Raw genomic sequence first — 23,773 nt, 5'->3', positions numbered from 1 at the left:
CCAATCCCAACTAAATCATCCCAGCCAGGGCTTCATCAAGCCTGACCTTAAAAACTGCTAAGAAAGGAGATTCCATCACCTCCCTAGGTAACCCCTTCCAGTGCTTCACCACTCTCTGAGTGAAAAAGCTTTTCCTAATATCCAACCTAAAACCTCTCCCACTGCAACTTGAGACCATTACGCCTGTTCTGTCATCTGCCACCACTGAGAACAGTCTAGATCTATCTCTTTGGAACCCCCTTCAGGTAGGTTGAAAGCAGCTATCAAATCCCCCCTCATTCTTCTCTTCTGCAGACAAAACAATTCCAGTTCCCTCAGCCTCTCCTCGTAAGTCATGTGCTCCAGCCACCTGATGATTTCATTGCCCTTCGCTGGACTCTTTCCCAATTTTTCCACATCCTTCTTGTAATGTGGGGCCCAAAACTGGACACAGTACTCCAGATGAGGCCTCACCAATGTCGAATAGAGGGGAATGATCACATCCCTCGTTCTGCTGGCCATGCTCCTACTTATACAGCCCAAAATGCTGTTAGCCTTCTTGTCAACCAGGGCACACTTGACTCATATGCAGCTTCTCATCCACTGTAACCCCTAGATGATAAAAGCACGTCAGCGGGAGAGGGACTAAGTGGCGATAAATGGGAAAGGACCAAACTGTAAAACCCGAGTTTGGTTGGGGCGTTTCAATGCTCGGGAGAGGGCATGTCCACCCTTAGCAGCAGAGCAGTGGGCCTGAGCCAAAGCCCATTGAAGTTAGTGCAGCGTTTCCTGATGATCCCAGTGGAACTTTGGGTCAGCCTCTCCCTTGGCAGAAGATCAGTTCAGGACATCGCTGAGGGAGGGGAGGAGGAAGACAGCGAGGAGCCACGGTCTAAGTGTATCTTTTCCTTTTCAGAAAGCATTAGCTAGTTTTGCCAGGCCCTGAGGTACGTAGCCCAGAACATCCCCTGCCATTTGTCCAGCCAGCAGCCCCAGCAGTCCCCTTTGTGCATCAATGGTTTTACGCTTATCCCAGTGCCTGAGGAGGAGAGCGTTTACAGGTGTCTGTTTTCTTTCCTCAGGGCAGAGAAGGCCATGCTGGGCTTCCCCGGTGAGTAGCTTGTGATTTTACTGACAGAGCCCTGAGAATGGGAAAGCTACTTGAGCCCCATGCTGAGAGCCCATGCCCCGGTGGGGAGCCCAAACAGAGATTCAAGACCCCCCACCAATCCGGGGGTTCACAGCCTGTACCTGGAGTCTAAATGTTGAGTTTCTCTCTCAGCCAGATCCCCAGCTGCTGTAAATCAGTGTAGCCCGTTGGAGACCAAAGCCTGCGTACACTGGCTGGAATCTGGCTCCTTCACTGTTTAACATGGCATCCACGAGGCACTGCCTCTGGCAGATGGTGGAGCGGGGCATTTGGGGAGGCCTACTTGTGAATGGGCCAGAGCTGAGGTTCATTTTGATTCCTGTCACTTTCAAGAGCTTAAGATTTTTTGAACTACTATATAACCATAGTCTGTGGAGATGTGCTTGCTTCACAGGCTGTGTGAGACAGCTGAGGCTGCACAGCACATTTGCCTGCAGTAATACATTGCAGACGCTTTTTTTTTTTTTGGCCAAATACATTAAGTGCAAACTTCTGCCTACCAAAGCAAGTAGGCTGCTGGTGAAGCAAGCTGCAAACGCCTTCTGTGGGCCTGAGCTTTCTAACCCCTGGGAAGGAGTCTCCTTGCCTGCCCCCACCTTGGGAGAAGTCATAGGTGCTGGAACTAGGGGTAATGGCTTGAAGTGGATTCGATCATATGCAGGGTTTACAGTTTGGTTCAATGACTCTCAGCACCCCCACTGTACAAATTTTTCCAGTGTCCCTGCGGGAAGCCCACAGTACTGAAAGTAAAGGCGTGTCCTGCATCACTACACTGTCTAATGGCTATTCCTCCCTGCTTCCATCTGCAGGGCCCAATGGGACCTAAAGGAGACCTAGGAGATCCAGGTTTCCCAGGCACCCCAGGACCAAAGGTAAGGACGGCCTGTCTGCTTGTCTCTGTCCCCAGTGCTCAAGGGGTGATTTTGATTTGTAGCAATGTGATGTTCCCAGTGTCTGTGAAGTCCTGCGCTCTGGCTCCCAGCCCCACTGACAGGTACTTGCCGGCTCCCAGTTCATAGTGGAAGGGACCAAAACACAGTCGTGTCACAGCACTGACCTCAGACTCCTTCAGCCCCGTGGGGCGTGGAAAATTCGTATTGGTTCAGGCACCTGAGAGCACCATGCTGGTGGCCGTCACTCTGTGAGGAGTCACCAGATCCCAGGAGAGTAATAGGAGAGCAGCTGTGCTCCTTCCAGCAGCTTGGTACCGGTGAATCCAGCAGTCACACACTCTGCCAGTGGAACGAATAGAATGAGAGAAACGCCAGGTGTAAAATCACCTTCTGGCTTCTCCCATCCCTCCATCCCCAGTGCTGCTGCAGGACTGCTGCCTTCTGTTGAGTCTTGTTTGAAATGCCTCCAGTCGTGGGGTTTCCATGATGCCGGTGAGAAGCCCAGCTTGGCTCAGAGAGCTCTTGCCGTGCTAGCTCTGTCTCCTAATGCTCACAATGAAGCTGAGCAAACTGAGCCATGCGAGGCTGGGATGCGAATCTCAAGTAGGAGCAGAGAGATTATTTTACTTCTGTATTTGGCACTGGTGCTGCTGCCATACTGTGTCCAGGTCTGGTGCCTACAATTCAGGAAGGATGTTGATAAATTGAAGAGGGGTCAGAGAAGAGCCACGAGAATGATTAAAGAATAGAAAACCTGCCTTATAGCGGTAGACTCATGGAGCTCAATCTCATTAACGTAAAGAGAAGGTTAAGGGGTGACTTGATTACCTGGGTAACAGAACATAAGACGTGGGGAACAAATGTTTGATAATCTAGCCAAGAAAGGTCTAACAGGATCCAATGGCTGGAAGTTGAAGCTAGACAAATTCAGACGGGAAATAAGGTGTAAATTTTTAACCGTTAAAGCAATTAGCCGTTGGAACGCCTTACAAGGGCTATGAATTCTCCATCACTGGCACTTCTTAAATCCAGACTGGATGTTTGTCTACAAGCTCTGCTCTGAGGATTATTGTGAGACAGGTCTCTGGCCTGTGCTGAATAGGAGCTCAGACTGGATGCCATTATTTTTCATTAGCCCCAGTCTTTAGCAAGGACACTTTACCGAGGTAAGCTGTGCTCTCCCACGCTGGGAGCCCAGAGAGGTGATGGAGGAGCAAAGAAAAGGGAGAGAAGTCCACATTCGTTTGTCAGCCATCCCTCTCTTAGATCACAGTCTGCTCTTGGGCAGTGCAGCAGAGCACCGCCCCTTCCAGGGTGAGTCCACAGCCAGAGCGTAGCCCTCTGTGACGCTCCTGGGCTTGTATTTAACTGTTAGAGAAACTCAGAGAGCAGCTATCCCTTGCTGCCTGGGCAGCCGCGGAGCGCTGTGGGAAGGCAGCTGTTGTTTGGGCAGGGGCTGGGTGGTCTCACTTCTGACTCCTGCTTGTTTTATCTCCTGCTGGAAGGGTGAGAAAGGAGAGCCTGGAGTGATCATCGGCCCAGATGGGACGGGCCATCTCAGCTGGCACGAAAGGAGACAAGGTCACCGCGCTGACTCGGGCTCTCGTCTGGCCTGCTTTGGATGCTCACCCAGCTTGGGCGCCTTGGCGCAGGGTGGAGCACCATGCCCTGGGGAAGTGGGGGGGAGCTAGCTCCAGGGCAGGGCTTCCTCAGGGCCAACCGCCCGCTTCATATGAAGGTTTATCTGCCTCTGGGGAGCAGTGTGTACACTGGGATGCGGTGAGGGCTCACACCCAGTCCCCATGCCAGCCTGGGGAGTTGGGGCTGCGATGACTGGCCATGGCTCACTGCACTGTTAAAGCCAGTAAGCACTGGCCTACATTGCTCTGTCCCTGCACCCACATATCCTTCAGCTCACCCCCCTCACCTCATTCCGATGCTCAGCCAGGGCACCAAGCCATCCCCGCCCTTCAGCCCCCACAGCTGCCAGGGCCAAACCTGCCAAGGGAGGTTGGCTCACTGCGGGAGCGAGGAGAGTTTTGAGGCTGGCTCATGGTTAGGGAGGTTGCAGAGCACTTGGATGTGTTGTCGACAACATGGACACAATTCCCAAAATGTCCCAGGGCCCCTGTATCTGTTGGTGGTACGTGAGCACTGGGAAAGGCCACTTCCTAGTCACTTGTCTGCAAGAGCTGTTAGTAGGCTGTGCTCAGCGTACGTGGTGCTGGGACTACATGGCAGGCACAGCCTGCTGCATCCTCCTTCCTGCTGCTCAGGGAGGGCAGCAGCACCTCTAGATGGGGAGGTAACGTCAGCATGGGGGTGATGGAGAAATGGCCCCAGGAAGAGACTGTGGGATGGCTACATGTGCATCATAATACTAATTATTTTCCTGTTCTTTGTACACAGGGTGAGCAGGGCTGGTGGGACCCATGGGCCCGCAGTAAGGTTAGCACCTACATCTTTCTAACATTCTGTCAATAAGGGATGGCTTTTCACACCTTCTGTATGCCAGGTGTTCACTACAGCTGGGGGTCACACACACAGATGTGTGTTCAGGGGGATGGTCTTCATACTCCAAAGAGCAGCCTCCTTTCATCTTGCTCAGACTGGTTTGAGAGGTACCGAAGGTGATCTGCAACGGAAACGCCAGCCCAAGTGGGCGGTGCTCAGAGCAAGTGCTCATTAGCAAGCACCCACATGGGGCAGCAGCCAGAGGAGCCAAGGGTTTGGCAAACCCCAGAACTTGTTCTGGAGCCTTCTGACTCTATAGCCAGGATCCAATTGCCAGGAGCAGGTGTGTGGCCTCCGATCTGGGTGTCTGTGCTCATGCTCACAACATCACATGCACTATCAGAGCTGCAGGAAAGGTCCAGCTGTCATGGACAGGAGAGCTATAGGTAGCTAGAGGCAAAAAGACATCCTTTAAAATTTGGAAGTCAGATCCTAGTGAGGAAATAGAAAGAGCATAAACTCTGGTATGTCCGATATAAAAGTATAATATGACAGATCAGGAAAGAATTTGAAGAGCAACTAGCTAGAACACAAAAACTAAGAGCAACAAATTTAAGTACCTCAGAAACAGGAGGCCTGCCAAATAAGGGGTGAGGCCACTATGTGATGGAGAGACTAAAAGCACCTGGGGAAGACAAGGCTATTATGGGGAAGCTAAATAATTATTTGCATACATTTTCACCCTAGAGGACGTGAAGGGAGATTCCCACACCCAAGCCAGGAAAATTGTTTTGAAACTATAGTAAAGAACAAGATTGTCAGACACATAGATGAACATAATTTGTTGGGGAAGAGTCAACAAGATGTGTATAAAGGGAAATCATGCCTCACCAATCTACTAGAATTCTTTGGAAGAGGTCAACAAGCTGTGGATAAGGGGGATCCAGTGGCTATAGTGTACTTAGATTTTCAGAAAGCCTTTGACAAGGTCCCTCACCAAAGGCTCTTAAGCAAAGTAAGCGGTCATGGGATAAGAAGGAAGATCCTCTCATGGATTGATAATGGTTAAAAGATAGGAACCAAAGGGTAGAAATAAATGGTCAGTTTTCAGAATGGAGAGAGGTAAGTAGTTGTGTCCCCCAGGGGTCTGTTCTGGGACCACCTTATTCAATATATTCATAAGTGATCTGGAAAAAGGGGTAAATAATGAGGTGGCAAAATTGGCAAATGATTACAAAATTACTCAAGATAGTTAAGCCAAAGCAAACTAAAAAGAGTTACAAAGGCATCTCACAAAACTGGTTGACTGGTGACAGAATGGTAGGTGAATTACAGTGTTAATAAGTGCAAAGTAATGTACATAGGAAAAAATAATCCAACTATACATATAAAATGATGGGGTCTAAATTAGCTGCTACCACTCAAGAAAGAGATCTTGGAGTCGTGGTAGTTCTCTGAGAACATCCACTCAGGCTACGTCTACACTACAGCATAAAATCGAAATAACTAAAACCGTTTTATAAAACCGATATTATAAAATCGATTTTATGCGTCCACACTAGGGGCACATTAATTCGGGTGGTGTGCGTCCATGGTCGGAGGCTAGCGTCGATTTCTGGAGCGTGCACTGTGGGTAGCTACTGTAAAATGATGAGGCCAATAACTTCGATTTCCGTCCACACTAATCCTAAATCGATATAGTAATATCGATTTTAGCATTACTCCTCTCGTTGGGGAGGAGTACAGAAATTGATTTTAGAGACCTTAAAATCAATTAAAGTGCGTTGTAGTGTGACGGGTACAGCGTTAAATCGATTTAACGCTGTTAAATCGATTTAACTGCGTAGTGTGGACCAGGCTTCAGTGTGCTGCGGTAGTCAAAAAAAAAGGTAACAGACATTAGGAACCATTAGAAAATGATGGATAATAAAACGAAAATGTCATAATCATAGAATCTTAGAATATCAGGGTTAGAAGGGACTTCAGGAGGTATCTAGTCCACCCCCTGCTCAAAGCAGGGACCAATCCCCAACTAGAATCATCCCAGCCAGGGCTTCATCAAGCCTGACTTTAAAAAACCTCTAAGGAAGGAGATTCCACCAATGCTACTATATAAATCCATGGTACACCAACACCTGGAATACTGCATGCATTCTGTCACCCCATCTCAGAAAAGATATCAGAATTAGAAAAGGTGGCAGAGAAAGGCAACAGACATGACTAGGAGTATGAAACAGCTTCCATATGAGGAGAGGTTAAAAAAAACTGGTCTGTTCAGAATGACTAAGTGGGGGATATGACGGGGGTCTATAAAATCATGAAAGGTGCGGACAAAGTGCCTAGGGAAGTGTTATTTACCCCTTCACATAACACAGGAACCAGGGGTCACCCAAATGAAAATTAATAGACAGCAGTTTAAACAAAAGGCAGCACTTCTTCACACAACACAGAGTCAACCTGTGGAACTCATTGCCAGGGAATGTTGTAAAGGCTAAAAGTATAATTGGATTCACAAAAGAACTAGATCGGTTCATGGAGGATGGGTCCGTCAATGGTTATTAGTTAAGATGGTCAGAGACACGACCCCATGTCCCTAAACCTGTGACTCCCAGAAGCACCTGGCTCTGGCCATGGTTGGAAGACAGACTATTGGGCTGAATGTGCTATTGGTGTGACCCAGTGTGGCCATTCTGATGTACCTAGGAATGCACAGATCCAGGAGGTGTATGCTGAGGACACTGGAACGAAGCATGGCCAGGCTTTTCCGCTCCAGTGTCCTTTGTCCTTCGTAGCTAGTAGTCCAGCACAGAGCCAGCTGCACCTTTTACCCCCCTGTTTCTGCTCATGTCGTTCCTGCATGGGTGTGCAGACTGAGTGTGTATTCCTTTCCTGCTCTCCCTTTTAGGGCCCGCATGGACGACCTGGACAGAAGGGGGAAATCGGCTTTCCTGGCAGACCGGTAAGAACTTCTCCTAGCTCGTCTCTGGTTTGTTCCCTGGGTGAGCTGGATCTGGTGCTCCTTTTCCTAGCCAGCACTGCTCCCATTGCCTCCCTGGCTGAAGGAAGTGTAGACACCCCCATGCTGAGGCTAATAGGGAACACTGACAATGCTGCACAGCTTGCTCAGTTGGAGAACTCTCGTTGTGCTTGTGTTTGCACCAGATGCTCACAAGCAAGCTGAGCAATTGTGATCCTGGGATGCATAAACATGGCAAGCTTGAGTGGGGATAGAGAGGATTTTTTGCCTCTGTATTTAGCACTGGTGCAAATGGTGCTGGAATCCTGTGTCCGGTTCTGGTGCCCACAATTCAGGAAGGATGTTGGTAAATTGGAGAGGGTTCAGAGAAGAGCCACAAAAATGATTAAAAGATTTGAAAACCTGCCTTAGAATGATAGACTCAAGGAGCTCCATCTATGTAGCTTACCAAAGAAAAAGTGAAGGAGTGACTTCATCACAGTCTATAAGTACCTACATGGGAAACAGATATTTAATAACAGGCTCTGTGGTCTAGCAGAGAAAAGCTCTAACACTCCAATGGCTGGCAGTTGAAGCCAGATAAATTCAGAGTGGAAATAAGGTGTACGTGTATAACAGTGACGGTAATTAACCATTGGAACGATTTACCACGGCTTACAGTGGATTCTCCAGCACTGACCATTCTTAAACCAACGTCGCCTGTTTCCTAAGAGCTCTGCTCTGGGAATGACTGCGGGGCAGGTCTCTGGCCTGTGCTGTACAGGAGCTCAACTGGATGGTCACAGCACTGGTCGGTAGAACTACAACGAACTGGTAGAGCTTGGGGCTTGTAAACGTCTCCAATTCATTGAGGACATGTTCCCCTCCCTCCCTGGTGCATTTTCCCTTCTGATTTAGCAAGAGGAGTGCTGCCTAAGAGAGCCCTCCTCGGGTGCAGTGTGTGGTGTTGTGCCATCAGCTGGAGTCGGCACAGTGAGCAGTGTCTACAATAAGTTATTGCATTCTGAACCCTTGGCTTGATGTTTGTCTACAGGGTCGTCCCAGCATGAATGGGCTGAAGGGCGAGAAAGGGGACCCCGGAGGGCTTGGCTTGCAGGTGAGTGCCCCTGGGGACAATGGCATGCCGGAGGTGCTGCAGCTGGCTTTGGCAATAGTGTGCCGCGTTGCCCTGGCGCTGTGCAGAGGGAGAATCCCTACCCAGAGAGCCAGCTGCCATAGCATAAAGAGGCACCATGCAGGCTTAAGGAGTGAGAGGGGAGGGCTGGGCTGGAGGGTGGACGGAGGGCAGGGATGCTGGCAGGAGCAGCCTAGGGTGGAAAAAGCTTTCAGTGTCCCCAGAGCCCCATAGCACACAAAACCCCCACAGCCAGCCAGTCAGAGTGGAGGTGATGGATTGTGCTGTGGTGATGACCCCTGGATGTTGGCGGCCAGGGCATCCGTCCCATCCTTAGAGATGGCCCTGGGCGCAGGGAGGAGGGCTGGGCTGGGGGGATGGGAACACGCTTGTGCCCACGTGGTTGGTGTGGAGCATGGTTTGCTTTGTTAAAGGAAACAGGCACTCAGGCCTGTCCCAGCCTAGCTACTGCTGTGCAGGCTCCAGGAGCGGAGGGCCCTGAGGGAAACAGCCGTCAGTCACAGGCGCTCTGCTGTCCCCCCCCCCCTCGCTGACATGCTACGGGGCACTGCGTGGCATGTGCTGGCAGAGAGCCAGACCTGGGCAGAGGGCAGGGCAGAAGGGAGCCATGATGAATGCCAATGGCCAGCTGAAACCCTCGGTCACCCTTCGCTGCCACTGCCATCTGCTCTGGCTCCCTGAGGCCCAGCTTTCCACCATGTCCCACCTGTGCGGCTGTGCCCATCTCCAGCCTGCCTGGTAGGCAGGACTCACTGCTGCTGCCTATATTCAAAACCCTCCATGCACTGGCTCACAACTCCTGCTTCTCCTTGCTCTGCTCCGTTGGCACCAGCCTCGACCTTCCTCTCCTGTGGGCCATTCAGGAGAGTTGGCCCCTCTCAGCCTCACTGGCTGCCGTGTCTGCACTGATTCCCCAGCGAACGTCTGTGTTCTCCCTCCCCTAGACCCACCCCCGGTGCCTTTCTCCACGCCCGTGTTTGTGGTGCAGTGTGACTGTAAGTCTGCACTGACATTGGCAGCCTCAGGGATTTGGGTACCCGACTTGAGACCTCCCAACCCCCGATCCTGATTCTTAGAGGGACTCAGCCCCCCGCCACTCCCAGTGACCCTAGCGCAGACCCTCTGAAAACCAGGCCTTCAGCGTTGCTGTTTGCACATTCAGGGGCAGAGGTGGCCAGGTGCTTTTGGAGATGTGGGTGTCTGCGTACAGCTGCATTGCGCAGAGACCCGCAGCAATGGTCTTGGTTTTTTTGTGGAGTAAGACCCTCAGGCTGACTGAATGAGTCCAACCTCGTGAAGGGAGAACTGGAAGTCCTGCCACAGTCAAGGAATTATGATGTGATAGGAATAACAGAGACCTGACAGGATAACTCACATGACTGGAGTACTGTCATGGATGGATATAAAGTGTTCAGGAAGGACAGGCAGGCAGAAAAGGTGGAGGAGTTGCATTGTGTGTAAGAGAGCAGTATGACTGCTCAGAGCTCCAGTATGAAATTGCAGAAAAACCTGAGAGTCTCTGGATTAAGTTTAGAAGTGTGAGCAACAAGAGTGATGTCATGGTGGGAGTCTGCTATAGACCACCAGACCAGTGGGATGAGGTGGACGAGACTTTCTTCTGGCAACTAACAGAAGTTACTAGATCACAGGCCCTGATTCTCGTGGGGGACTTCAATCACCCTGATATCTGCTGGGAGAGCAATGCAGCGGTGCACAGACAATCCAGGAAGTTTTTGGAAAGTGTAAGGGACAATTTCCTGGTGCAAGTGCTGGAGGAACCAACTAGGGGCAGAGCTCTTCTTGACCTGCTGCTCACAAACAAAGAAGAGTTAGTAGGGGAAGCAAAAGTGGATGGGAACCTGGGAGGCAGTGACCATGAGATGGTCGAGTTCAGGATCCTGACACAAGGAAGAAAGGAGAGCAGCAGAATATGGAGCCTGGACTTCAGAAAAGCAGACTTTGACTCCCTCAGGGAACTGAAGGGCAGGATCCCCTGGGAGAATAACATGAGGTGGAAAGGAGTCCAGGAGAGCTGGCTGTATTTTAAAGAATCCTTATTGAGGTTGCAGGAACAAACCATCCCGATGTGTAGAAAGAATAGTAAATATGGCAGGCGACCAGCCTAGCTTAACAGTGAAATTCTTGCTGATCTTAAACACAAAAAAGAAGCTTACAAGAAGTGGAAGATTGGACAAATGACCAGGGAGGAGGATAAAAATATTGCTCAGGCATGCAGGAGTGATCTCAGAAAGGCCAAATCACACTTGGAGTTGCAGCTAGCAAGGGATGTTAAGAGTAACAAGAAGGGTTTCTACAGGTATGTTAGCAACAAGAAGATGGTCAGGGAAAGTGTGGGCCCCTTACTGAATGAGGGAGGCAACCTAGTGACAGAGGATGTGGAAAAAGCTAATGTACTCAATGCTTTCTTTGCCTCTGTCTTCACAAACAATGTCAGCTCCCAGATTGCTGCACTGGGCAGCACAGCATGGGAAGGAAGGTGACCAGCCCTCTGTGGAGAAAGAATTGGTTCAGGATTATTTAGAACAGCTGAACGAGCACAAGTCCATGGGGCCGGATGCGCTGCGCCCGAGGGTGCTAACGGAGCTGGCGGATGTGATTGCAGAGCCATTGGCCATTATCTTTGAAAATTAATGGCTATCGGGGGAGGTCCTGGATGACTGGAAAAAGGCTAATGTAGTGGCCATCTTTAAAAGAGGGAGAAGGAGGATCCGGGGAACTACAGGCCAGTCAGCCTCACCTCAGTCCCTGGAAAAAATCATGGAGCAGGGCCTCAAGGAATCAGTTCTGAAGCACTTAGAGGAGAGGAAAGTGATCAGGAACAGTCAGCATGGATTCACCAAGGGCAAGTCATGCCTGACTAACCTATTTGCCTTCTATGAGGAGATAACTGGGTCTGTGGATGAGGGGAAAACAGTGGCAAAGCTTTAGCAAAGCTTTTGATACGGTCTCCCACCGTATTCTTGCCAGCAATTTAAAGTAGTATGGGCTGGATAAATGGACTATAAGGTGGATAGAAGAGCTGGCTAGATTGTCGGCTCAACGGGTAGTGATCAATGGCTCCATGTCTAGTTGGCAGCTGGTTTCAAGCGGAGTGCCCCACGGGTCGGTCCTGGGGCAAGTTTGTTCAGTATCTTCATTAATGATCTGGAGGATGGTGTGGATTGCACCCTCAGCAAGGTTGCAGATGACACTAAACTGGGAGGAGTGGTAGATACGCTGGAGGGTAGGGATAGGATCCAGAGGGACCTAGACAAATTAGAGGACTGGGCCAAAAGAAACCTGATGAGGTTCAACAAGGACAAGTGCAGAGTCCTGCACTTAGGACGGAAGAATCCCATTCACGGTTACAGACTGGGGACCAAATGGCTAGGCAGCAGTTCTGAAGAAAAGGACCTAGGGGTTACAGTGGATGAGAAGCTGGATATGAGTCAAGTGTGCCCTTGTTGACAAGAAGGCTAACAGCATTTTGGGCTGTATAAGTAGGAGCATTGTCAGCAGATTGCGGGACGTGATCATTCCCCTCTATTCAACATTGGTGAGGCCTCATCTGGAGTACTGTGTCCAGTTCTGGGCCCTACTCTTCAAGAAGAATGTGGAAAAATTGGAAAGAGTCCAGCAGAAGGCAACAAAGATGATTAGGGGGCTGAAGCACATGACTTATGAGGAGAGGCTGAAGGAACTGGGATTATTTAGTCTGCAGAAGAGAAGAATGAGGGGGGATTTGATAGCTGCTTTCAACTACCTGAAAGGGGTTCCAAGAGGATGGAGCTAGACTGTTCTCAGTGGTAGCAGATGATAGAACAAGGAGTAATGGTCTCAAGTTGCAGTGGGGGAGGTTTAGGTTGGATATTAGGAAAAACATTTTCACTAGGAGGGTGGTGAAGCACTGGAATGGGTTACCTAGGGAGGTGGTGGAATCTCCTTCCTTAGAGGTTTCTAAGGTCAGGCTTGACAAAGCCCTGGCTGGGATGATTTAGTTGCGGTTGGTCCTGCTTTGAGCAGGGGGTTGGACTAGATGACCTCCTGAGGTCCCTTCCAACCCTGATATTCTATGCTTCTATGAAACACAATGAACTCTTTCCTCTCTCTGCAGGGTCCTCCGGGTCCCCCGGGGCCCCCAGGCGCCCCTGGCAGTGTAGCGTCCATCTATGACAATAACGTAAGTAACAGTCCGGGCACGTCATCACGCCATGCTCTGGGGTAGGGGGTCACATAATGGCCAGGGCCATGAAAGGTGTTCCCGCTGTTTACCGCCCCCTATGTACTTGGCGGCACACACGCAGATGGCCACAGGGGGGCGCTTTCACCAGGCAGGCATGTCCAGGAGCACTTATCCCAGGAGCACAACTGGGAAGGATGGCTAACAGGCCGTGCGCTTGGGAGCTGTTGAAGGGTGGCAGCCTGAGCGCGTGCTGCACACTGGGAAGACGCATGCCCAATAGCTAGCTTGTCTTGCGGGGTCGTCCAGCCAGAGAAAGAGCCTCTTTTCCAAAGCACTTTGCAGAAGGTGCCGCACCCAGCTCCCCAGAGCAATGAGCTGCATGTCCTGCGGCCAAGGAGCCCCCATTTATTTCTCTGTCTTGTTCAACAACTTCAGGGTAAATCCACCTAGAAACAGGACCAGCCAAGCATTCCCCATGCCTGCTCAGCAACGGGGTGGTGGGAGCATGGAGCCTGCCATCTCCTTTAGCGGCTGAGCAGTCTTCCCCAGGACTGGGTTGGTCAGGGCTGTGTGGGGCTGGGCGGTGGCTGTTCATGGCAGTCTGTCAGTGGTTTAGCCTCGCAGGCACTGTGCAGTCCTAAACCCAGAGTAAGCAAATACCCAACCCTGCTCTGAAACCCAACAGTGAAATCTAGGCCCAGATTCTGCCCCCACACACACTGGGCAGCCCCACAGCCCACTGAATTCACCAGGACTGCGCGCAGCTTGTGGGACTGTGCAGATGGCAGATCTTGGACTTTATTGGATGGAGCATGTTACCTTGTGCCCACTCTCAGTGATCATGGCACTTGCTAATGAGGTGGATGGTATGTGTCACAGAACGTCTGCATTGGGAGGAACCAGTGAGCTCTGCTTGCTGCCAGGGAGAGTCCCAGCAGGAGGGGAGGGTCTGTGCACATGCTTGGCACATGGTCTAACATAGCATCATTGGGAGAACGTGCCAGGCCCTAGGGCAGCGGGGCAGAATGCCTGGCAAGTGTGCTTTGTTTTAAAGTGATGCGATTTCTGTCTTTTCAGGCATTTAGTGAGTCAGGCCCTCCCGGCCCTCCAGGATTGCCTGGTAAGGATGATGCTAGTGCTGGGACTTTCTGCAGCAACGGGGGAAGGAAATCAGAGCTTTTCCGATGAACCTTTTGTGATGGTGTGGCCCTGAACAGCTTTGGAGATCTAAAGAAGGGTGGGGTTTTAGAAAGCCCCAGGCAGGAGATACAAACGGGGGCTTGTTTGCAATGCCTGGTTACCCTTGTCCTGGATTCTACAGTGCTGGGTGCTATGGGAAGTCTCAGCTGGCTACGGGATAATGGAGCCCTTCATTACTGTGTTGTGCCATGCTGTAACCTTCACTGCTAAGGCTGGGCAGGGAACGGGACTGGTCCTGCAAAGAGGAACAAATCCTTCATTTTAATCGCAATTTCAGCTTTTCAGTGAAGAGATGAAACCCAAAATGTTGTGACTGGAAGCTGAAATATACAAGTTGAAATATTTCAGGTGCCAGTTTTCATGCATTTGGGGTTTTTGATGGGAAGTTGACATTTTCCATGGCAAGCAGACACTTGCTGCAAAAGCTTTCATGACCTCAGAAACCTGCCATTACCTTCTGGTTCAGATGGGAAGAAGCTAGGAAGCCCACCTCCAGCATGTGTGTTTTCTGCATTAGCACTTGGACCCCACCAGAGCTCTGTTCTTTGACTCCATTGCCTGGTTGTCTCTCTCGCTGCCAGGGGAGTTGACTGTACATGTGAACCACTCTGCCTCTTCCAGAGCTCAGGAGGGGACTATTTTGTTTTCATATCTCTTGCTGGCCAGGAGAAATGTGCAGCATGGTTGCTTTAGCATATGGCCAAGTAGCGCCACCCCGCGTGGCAGGGCCTGTGCAGTCCCCCACACCTCTGATGGGAGGTGTTTGTGCGGGTGTGTGCTGCCTTCCAGTGTTCAAGCACACTTACCATCCTGTGGTTGCCACTCAAAGGTCAGTGTGCCTGCAGTGACTCCAGGCGTGCCACCCTTCGCCCTGTGCATGTGATGGGTGCAGTTAAAAGCTGAGGTAGTTCCAGCTTCTCTCCTCCAACTTCACCATTGCCCAAGCAGTCTTAGGCTAATGCCGGTGCTTTCTTTTGTCAGGTTACCAGGGTGCCCCAGGACAAAAGGGTGAACGAGGCGAGACAGGTGCCCCAGGGCCCCCGGGTAAGTGAGCACATCCCTGATCTTCCATCTGCGCTGCAATGGACTTGGTTCTGCCTCATGGCTTCGCAGTGACATGTGCACAAGACCGTGCTGACCGGGGGGAGGGGAATAGCTCATTGGCCTGCTCAACCCAGGTTTGTGAGTTCAATCCTTGAGGGAGCCATTTAGGGAACTGAGGTAAAAATCTGCCTGGGGATTGGCCCTGCTTTGAGCAGGGGGTTGGACTAGATGGCCTCCTTAGGTCCTTTCCAACCCTGATATTCTGTGATTCTATGAAATCACTCCATTTGGCAGTCTCAGCAAAGAGACATGGGTGGCTGAGCTTAGGAGCTGTGAACTTCATGTTCCCTGCCTCGTTCAGGACAGACCTGCTCTGAGGAAGTGTCACGGCTGTGCAGTGAAGGAGGGTGTTGTCTCTAGGACCTGCCTCAATTGTTGCAGAAGTGGAAGGCAAGGCTGGTGGAGAAATGATGGTCTTGTGAGGAAGGCAGTTGAATGCAGCTCTGGAGAACTGGATTCTATCCCTGCCTCTGCCGCAGAGTTCCTGTGTGATGTTGGGCAGGGAGCACCGTCCCGGCTATGCACTGGTTCTGAAGAAACAGCAGCATGTCATGAAAGACTGTATCCCAGTGCACACAAACGGCAGAGTCATGTTCCCATAGGCAGCCTTCATTCCGGCCTTCTCTACTTGCAGGGTGCTTGACTTTGCACCTTAATAATGTTCTATTAATGGGTTAGAAGGCCCTTGCGGTTGGCGCTAGTCACCCCAGCCTGGTGTGGCGAGCCATTGGTAGCTGTCTGGGGCGAAGCAACTGGGAGAGTCCGGCAGGAAATGTACCAGGACCCTCAGCTGTGGGATTTAACAGTGCCCGCTAGCCAATCTTGACTCTGTTCCTGTCTCTCTGCAGGCCAGTTCCCCTATGGTCTCAACGAATTTGGTTCCACCTTCCGGGTAAGTGCGTCACCGAGATGTGGGGCTGCTCCCTGGGACTCAGTGGGACTGTTGCCATGAGGACATTAGGAGCACACGGAGCCTTGGCAGGAGTCACAGGGGGCATCCCCAGCTGTCGCGGCACACGCAGAGCCCGTTGTGCTGTGGCTGCAGGGCAAGGCTGGTGGGGCTCCAGTGCTGTGACCCCCAGAAGTGAAGCCCATGAATATCCGGGTGGCACCATGTGTTAAGGGCACTTGGCCGTTGTGTGCAGTGTGTTAACGGGCCTTTGCTGAGCTGCTCGCTGCTGCTGCAGGCTGAGCACCCCTCGGGCACTCTGCAGAGGGCAGTCCTGGTAACTCCCTGGAGCTGGGGCGCTCTGCTTGTCTGTCCCCACAGAGCATGCACCACCCAGGCGCTGCAGGGACAGACAGCGCAGCCTTTGCCCAGCCCTCCAGGGCACGTATCACAGCACCCCTGCCTTCAGGGGCTGTGCTTGTCCAGTCCTGGCCTGTCCAGGCAGCAGGGCGTGGGAAGGCCCTGTCAGCAGGAGTTCACAGCACCCCATTCTTTGGGGGGTGGTGAGAGGGTTGGGGACATCGACCAGCCCAGACTAATGTCAGTCCCCTTCGGCAGGGTGAAAGAGGAGATCGGGGGGACCCTGGACTGAAAGGAGAGAAGGGGGAGCCCGGCGAGGGAGGACTGTATGGACCAAGCGTCTCTGGACCTCCAGGTCCTCAGGGCTATCCTGGCCTTCCGGTGAGGTGCCCCTGCTGACAAGGGGATGGGGATGGGTTAGGGTGGGCACACCTGGGCAGGGTGACGGAGAGTTTGATGGGGCAGCCTGTACCGTGGCCCTCCCCAGGGGGGTGTCTAAAGGGAGGGGCCAGTGTCCTGTGGCAGGGGTATCCCTGAGCCAGATGGGACTGACCACTGAGCCAACCAGATGCCCAGTGCCCACGGAGAAAAGCCTCACAAGCGAGCGGTTCCAGTGGGGCCAGCGAACGCAGGGCATCCTCAGGCGGGAGGGTCAGCAAGGGGGAAGCAAGCGCCTGGCATCCTCGGGGCGGGGGGTGCACGGGCTGGGGATGTTGTGTAGGGTGGGTTGAGTGGTTGTGTGTCTTAACTGAAAAAGACTCTCCCTTGTGCATCCCCAGGGTCCCAAGGGGGACAGCATTAGAGGCCTGCCTGGCCCTCCAGGGCCTCAGGGACCCCCTGGCATTGGGTATGAGGGGCGGCAGGGTCCCCCTGGGCCTCCGGGGCCTCCCGGGCCCCCCTCCTTTCCAGGACCCCACAGACAAAGTGAGTATGTGGCCAGGAAGTCATCTCTGTGCCCTTCCCCATGCGCTGCCTCCCCACGTGTTCCTGCCCCTTGCGTCCCACCCACCCCCACCAGGCCTGAGACCTGCCTGGTTATTGAGGTGCTAAACCCCCCTGAGTGCCAGCCTGTTCTTCCTTCCAGCTGTCAGCATCCCTGGCCCACCTGGGCCGCCAGGGCCACCAGGACCTCCAGGGACCAGCGGGTCGTTGACCTCTTCCGGGGTAAGAAGGGCATGCAGGGAGGGGACAGGTAGCATGTGTGGTCTGAGCCAGGACCTGTCTGTGAGCAGGGTGCCCAGGACTGCCCATCGGGGGACAGCAGTCCTGGGGGAGGGTGGGGGCAGTGCAGTGGGAAGACCCAGACACAAGCCCTAGCAGGAGAGTTCAGAGATCTGCCCCCTGGAGGAATATCCCAGGTGAAGGGCAGAGTGGGATCCAGATGGGGGCCCCAGAGGAGCGGGAGAGGCCAGACCGTAGCATTGCCAGGGTGGCACTAGTCAGAGAATCAGTGCCCTCTGCTTAGTGCCGGCCAGGGGGCTGCCTGTGGCATGGGCACTGAGCACAAAGCAAGCGATACCCGCTGTGGGAGCTGGGCTGTGATCCACGACAGCCGGGTCAAGAGAGCCACGTGGGAAGGACAGGCAGAGACCAGGGGACCAAAAGCCCCCTGCCGTGGAGCTCCTGGAGCTGAGGGCACTGTGCACGTGAGGGGGATCTGTGCAGACCCGCTGCGTTTATCCAAGAGAACCGGGGGGGCGGGGGAGGGGACGGGACTGTACCTACCTACCCCAGGGAGATTCGTGAGCGCAGAGGGCTCTCCAGTCTAGAAGCCCCCCTGCCTGCGAGCTGCAGCGAGAAATGAGGGGCCGATTTTTAGCAGTGAGAGGACTCAACCCTTGGCACAGCTTATCTAGGGAGGTGGTAGGTCCTTCCTGTGTGACTGCAGCGTGGCTGCAAGAGTGCTTCTCTGCAGTGCCACTCTGCCAGGAGGGCCCCGTGTCTCTGCATCAGGCCACGCTGCCCCTGTGAGAGGCAGGTACCCGCCATTCTGCCGAGAAGAGCAGTGGAAGCTGCAGAGCCATGGAAGTACTCATAGGTGGGAAGAGATAGACGGGGCTGTTCAGTACAGAGGAGACTGGGGGCAGGGGGTTGTTGTAACTAGATGTAAACCAGTGGTGTGGGGAAGACCAGGCATGAGTCCCTCCTCAGCAAAACAAGGAGACATCCATAAAAGAGGTGGGCAGCTAATCTTAAACTGACAAAATAAAATGAATTCACTTGAGGCAGAACTACCCAGGGCTACAAGATATTACAGTGACAGAGATGCCGGGTTCAGAAAGGGGTTAGGCCACTGTAGGAAGAGCAGCATGCGCACTTACCATGTACCAGGGGGATCAGCTCTCACGCCAAGAGATACAGCAGCCACTATATCCGTGAGGTCAGGAAGGAGCCTTCCCCAGGGCAGGTGATGGCAGATTTGTCCAGGAGTTTCACCCTGTTCCCTAAAGCATCTGGCCGCTGTCCTGGCCAGGCCCTGCTCTAGCACCAGTGCCCTGATGCTCCGGGGCAGTTCCAGAAAACAGGGTATAAAGGGCTGGAGTCACCCAGCATCCAACGGACAGCCTCTGTTAGGGTTGATCTCTGAGCCCTTTGATGCTGGAGCACTAAGCATGCCAGTGCTCATGGGCCCTCTGCTGCTGAACCCTGCGCAGTCAGAGCCCATTTCATGGCGTTCTCCAGCCTCTCCTCCAAGTCCATGCCGGAGTCGGGAGCTGTGCAGTGTAGCTGCACTCCCACCCGGGGCCAGCGGGAGACAGCCCCTCTCGTACCTCAGTGCTCCGCTGCGGGGGCTCATCCTGTTGTGGAGCCCAGCCCTTTCCTGTGCCTGTGCACTGATGCTTGTGTGTCCCAGCAGCTGCGGATCTTGCCGGCATATCAGTCCATGCTGAGCACGGCTCAGGAGGTGCCCGAGGGCTGGCTGATCTTTGTACAGGACAGAGAAGAGCTGTACATCCGGGTGCGGAGCGGCTTCCGGCGAGTCCGTGTGAGTACGAGGTGGCTCTGCTGAGCCTGGCAAGGCGACTGGGGAGTGGCTATGTGGGTGTCATCTAGGAGAAGGTGTCCGTGAGCATGGCCAGTTGGGGCCTGGGGCTGGTGAACGATGTTGTTACGGGGGGATAGGCTGCTATGTACATATACGTACCTGCATCCAGATCTGTCTGCAGAGCATCGTGGGTGTGCCGGGGCCCAGCCAGGACCAGGTCTGTGCACCTGGCGCTGCCAGGCAAAGGCCCCAGTCCTGCACAGCAGTCCTGTGGAGGGCAGGGAAAGACCCACAGTGGATATGGTTGACGTGTCTCTCGTCATGATCGGACTCTACGAGTCCAACCCTGCAGCCTGCTCTGCTTGCACAGACCCCACACCATGCAGAGGCCTCCTGGGCATTTCTAGCAGCAGCAGCTGGGCCTGGTGCCAGTCCAGCCATGGACGGAGGCGAGATCTGAAGACCTCTGACTGTCGAGCTCCCATATAAACAATGCAGGGTCACCCTGTGAGCTGGGCAAGATGGGGATGAGGAGAGCCCTGGCCATTCTCTGCTGACAGGCTCAGGCAGGCTGAATGAGGGCTGGGCATGAGGCTGGCACATAGCAGGTCCTTGGGAAGAGTCCCATAAACGAGCCTGGCAGTGCCTGTTCTGTGTGCCAAGGGGAGCAAACAGCACAGGGGCAGGGGCCATTTCCCATGCATGGGGCTCTCCTGGCACCTATGGCCAAGCCTATTCCTGGCACTTCCTGGACCAAGTGTGTGGGAGCCGGGGCAGTTTGATGGGGAGGGAAGGTTGGATTTAGTGCTGCCGCTGCTCCCAGTCTTGGTTTGCCAGAGCTGTTGGCAAGAAGGGCACCCCCAGCCCTGTCCTTTGGGGATTAATGACACACAGCTAGTGGGGGGGGGTGCCCATGCCAGGCCCTCTCAGCAAACTCATCTAGCTCCCTTGGCTGGGACGTGGGGATGGCGGGGGCCCTGTCCAGGCTGGTGGGCCAGTTCTGGCGCCTCTGGGTTGCGGGCGAGGCAGGCGTTGTTCCCAAGCTGGCACTGGGAGGGAAGCATGGGTTGGATGGTCACAGTGCTGGAACGCCGCCCGGCTGTGGGGCTGGCAGAATTCTTCTCTCCGGGGACGGGAGTGAATGCTCTTTAGAAGCCCTCTACTGTCCCCAGCGTACCAGCCCCCCCAGCTCCCCTTCTAGATCGCTCCTGCTGCAGTCACACCCCTTCCCACCAGAGCCCCTGGCACTGCTGGGCCACTCACAGCCCCAGTGAGAATTGGCAGCCTCTTTCGCCTTCCAGCCCTGGGAGTCTGGCCTCCCACCCCCTCAGGGACACCCCCCACCACTGGGAATCCCCCCACACACCCCACCTGCTCAGGGACACCCCCCACCACTAGGAATCCCCCACACACGCCCCACCTTCTCAGGGACCTCCCCTCAACTGGGACTGTCCCCACACAGTAAGCACATGCTGAGCTGTAGCCCCACGCGAGGGATTTCTGGTGCAGGCTGAAGAGGGGGTTTGGCCAGTCTGTGGTGAAGCCTGTGCTCTGTGTGGAGCTGAAGCATGCTGCCTGCCTCTTGCTCCTCCACAAAGCCTGGTGCCCTCTGACATGGGGTGATCACTGGGCCGCAGCTGCCCGCCAGCTGCTTTGGGATGGCCCCCAAAATCTTTTCCTTTCCTGACTGTTTTCATTGGTTTGGTGTGGCTGTCCCTGCAGTCTGGCTCTACCTGGCCAGAGAGTAATTGTAGCTCCTTGCTTTGTTTCAGCTGGAGGAACACACGTCCATCTCCAGCCCCGGACTGGTAAGTGAGCCCTTCTTTCTCTCCCCGAGAGCTGTGTGATCAGGCCCACGGAGTGCGACTCTGCTCAGCAAAGCCAGGGGTCTGTCCTCCGGCTGGCCGGGGCTGCTCGCCAGCCCCCACGGCTGGGCAGTGAGCATCGCGCTTTCTCACGACAGGACAATGAAGTGTATGACAAGCCGCCAAGTGTCCACTACTCGCATGGCGGCACTGCCTCCTCCGGCTTCCTGCACCCACGCCGAGAGCACAACCCCTCCTCCACAGCCCAGCCCTGGCGAGCGGACGACAGCATCGCCAACCACCACCGCCTTCCTGACCACTTGCCTCACGGCGCCCAGCCCCAGCAAGAGCCACTGGACAGCTTCTCCCCAAATCGCCGGGGGGAGAGCATCCCCTCTGCCGTTCACAGGCACCATGACTTCCAACCCGCCGTGAGTACTGCCCAGCCACAGCTGCCCCCACCGAGCGAGAGCAGAGCTGTGCATGGCCCAAGGAGTTAGTGCCCTAAGCCAACCTATTGCAGCGCAACACAGGCAGTGTATGGAATGAGGCAGCTGGGCCAAACAGTGGGGGGTGTCCCTGGGAAGAGTGAGAGGAAATGGCGCCCCGGGGTATGTAGTCACCTGCACTCAGGCTGAGAGCACGTGCTAAAGCCCAGCTCATGCTCAGCTCTACCATGCCCCTAATCCTCACCTGCACCCTTTCTTCCAGCACTGCCAGCCCTGCCCCGCCCCGAGGCCAAATGGCTGCTCGGAGCCTGCCAGCCCCGATCCCTGTCAGGCAGATAGCACATTGGCTGGCAGGAGAGCATGGGGAGGGGCAGGGACGCTGGTTCTGGGGGTGCTGCCGTTACTGGCTGGGCACACCAAGGATATCAGGGTTAGTTCCTGTGCGCATTCCCTGTGTCTGTGGGAGCATGCTGCAGAGATGCTGCTGGTAGCACTGGAGGAGGTGACCTCTGGAGGAGGAGCTACATTGGAGCTTTCCCTGGAGAAGGCGCTGTTGCCGGCTCCCCATCTCTGCATGGCGCTGGGAGGACACAACTGGCGGGGGAGGGCAGCGGCTCTGTGGGTGAGGGCAAGATGCTAATTGCCACTGGCCACGGCACGTCGGGTCCTGTTTGTCTTCTCGTTCCAGCTCCACCTGGTGGCGCTGAACGCCCCGCTGAGCGGCAGCATGCGTGGCATCCGTGGAGCCGACTTCCAGTGCTTCCAGCAGGCCCGGGCAGTCGGGCTGACGGGCACATTCCGAGCCTTCCTGTCCTCCCGGCTGCAAGACCTGTACAGCATTGTGCGCAGGGCCGACCGGAGCGGGATGCCCATCGTCAACCTCCGGGTACGCCGGGGGCGGCATGTACACACCCTGGGCTTAGCCTGTTAGCACTCGGAGAGGCTGGCTGGAGCAGGGGCCTCTGGCAAAGGTGGACTGCACTTCTGTTCTCCAGCTCGGCCCACACTGGCAGCACCGCTGGGGGCCTGCAATCCTGCTGAGCCTGGGGCAGTTCAGTGCAGGGAGTGCCAGCCCCACTGCATGTGTGTCCCCTGTCAGGATTTGAGCCCAGACCTCCACAAACAGGCCAGTGTGCAAGCGATGCACGCTGCAGACGTGAGTGCTGCCATGCTCAGCACAGCAAGCCCACCATCAGCACTTGGTGCACCCGTCACCTGGGGCGGCAGGGCCTGATCCGACAAGTGGCGCCAAGCGCCCTCGCTCCCACAACGGTAGGTGGGGATTGAGCTGCTTAGCACCTCTCAGGAAGCATTGGAGCCTCGTGCAGCCCATGGGCAGCCCCGCTTCCTGGCGGCCGTCTCTGCTGAGTGCCGGAGAGGCTGGGCTCCCACGCATCCCTTGCAGGGAGTGGGGCTCTGGTTGGTTTGTCGCATGCGTTTTCCCAGCAGACACTACTGCTGCGGTGCTGTGACTAGTTTTTCCTCCCAAAGGATGAAGTGCTGTTTAACAACTGGGAGGCGCTGTTCTCGGGCGCAGAGGCTCAGTTCCGAGCTGGTGTTCGCATCCTCTCGTTTGACGGCAGAGATGTACTGAGAGACTCTGCGTGGTAGGTGTCCCAGAACGGCTGCCTCCTGCCGCTGCAGGGAGTGACCCAGTGCTGTGCAGCTGCAGGGTCCCCATGGTACGGGGGTCCCTTTCGGGTTGGCCTTGAAGAGGATGGGGTTTCATGATTCCCAGCCAGCATCATGTGAAGCAAGTGAATGCCGTGGGGAGAAGCTGCTGGCTCTGCCAGGAATGATCTGTCTACTGTAGGAACAGTGCATATGAAAATGGCTTGTTAGCCTCCCAGGGCAGATCTCCTTGGCCTGGGGTTTGTAAGTTCTCTGGCTAGTGCCTCGGTCTCCCTGGCTCAAACAGGGCCAGGTGAACCAGCCAGGTGTCCAGCCAGCCAGGCTCCCCTCTGTGTGGGAGAACTGCCAGGGAGGGAGCTCACCGGGCCACATTCCTCGGGGCCTCTCTTGGCTTTGTTTGTGGAAATGGAGGGATTTGCCAGGTCACTGTCCTGGGGGGTTGGATGTGGTGGGAGCTCCGTGCTAACGAGTGAAACACGCTGAGCAGGGGGTCTCCGTGCTGGGCTGCTCTGGAAACTCCGGTTTCCCGCCTCCCTCCCCAGGGCAGGTTTGATCCCATCCCCCCTCCACACAGTCA

General features: G+C 54.5%; 1 protein-coding gene across 1 annotated transcript in view; it reads left to right on the top strand.

The window, feature by feature from the left end:
* Nucleotides 1–23,773, top strand: part of COL18A1 (collagen type XVIII alpha 1 chain) — a 105,883-nt gene that overhangs the window by 79,993 nt on the left and 2,117 nt on the right. The window contains 18 exon segments of the mRNA XM_030580507.1: nt 1,062–1,088; nt 1,938–2,001; nt 3,528–3,670; nt 4,432–4,465; nt 7,382–7,435; nt 8,487–8,549; nt 12,703–12,768; nt 13,849–13,891; nt 14,953–15,015; nt 15,924–15,967; nt 16,583–16,705; nt 17,104–17,248; nt 17,409–17,488; nt 19,182–19,310; nt 21,083–21,118; nt 21,274–21,546; nt 22,253–22,450; nt 23,056–23,171. Of these exon segments, the coding sequence (XP_030436367.1) occupies nt 1,062–1,088; nt 1,938–2,001; nt 3,528–3,670; nt 4,432–4,465; nt 7,382–7,435; nt 8,487–8,549; nt 12,703–12,768; nt 13,849–13,891; nt 14,953–15,015; nt 15,924–15,967; nt 16,583–16,705; nt 17,104–17,248; nt 17,409–17,488; nt 19,182–19,310; nt 21,083–21,118; nt 21,274–21,546; nt 22,253–22,450; nt 23,056–23,171 (1,701 nt within the window).

This window comes from Gopherus evgoodei, chromosome 11 (assembly GCF_007399415.2).
Source record: "Gopherus evgoodei ecotype Sinaloan lineage chromosome 11, rGopEvg1_v1.p, whole genome shotgun sequence".
In the NCBI taxonomy this organism is placed as follows: domain Eukaryota; kingdom Metazoa; phylum Chordata; order Testudines; family Testudinidae; genus Gopherus; species Gopherus evgoodei.
Note: the sequence above shows the minus strand (reverse complement) of the source record. Positions and strands in the feature narration are given on the sequence as shown.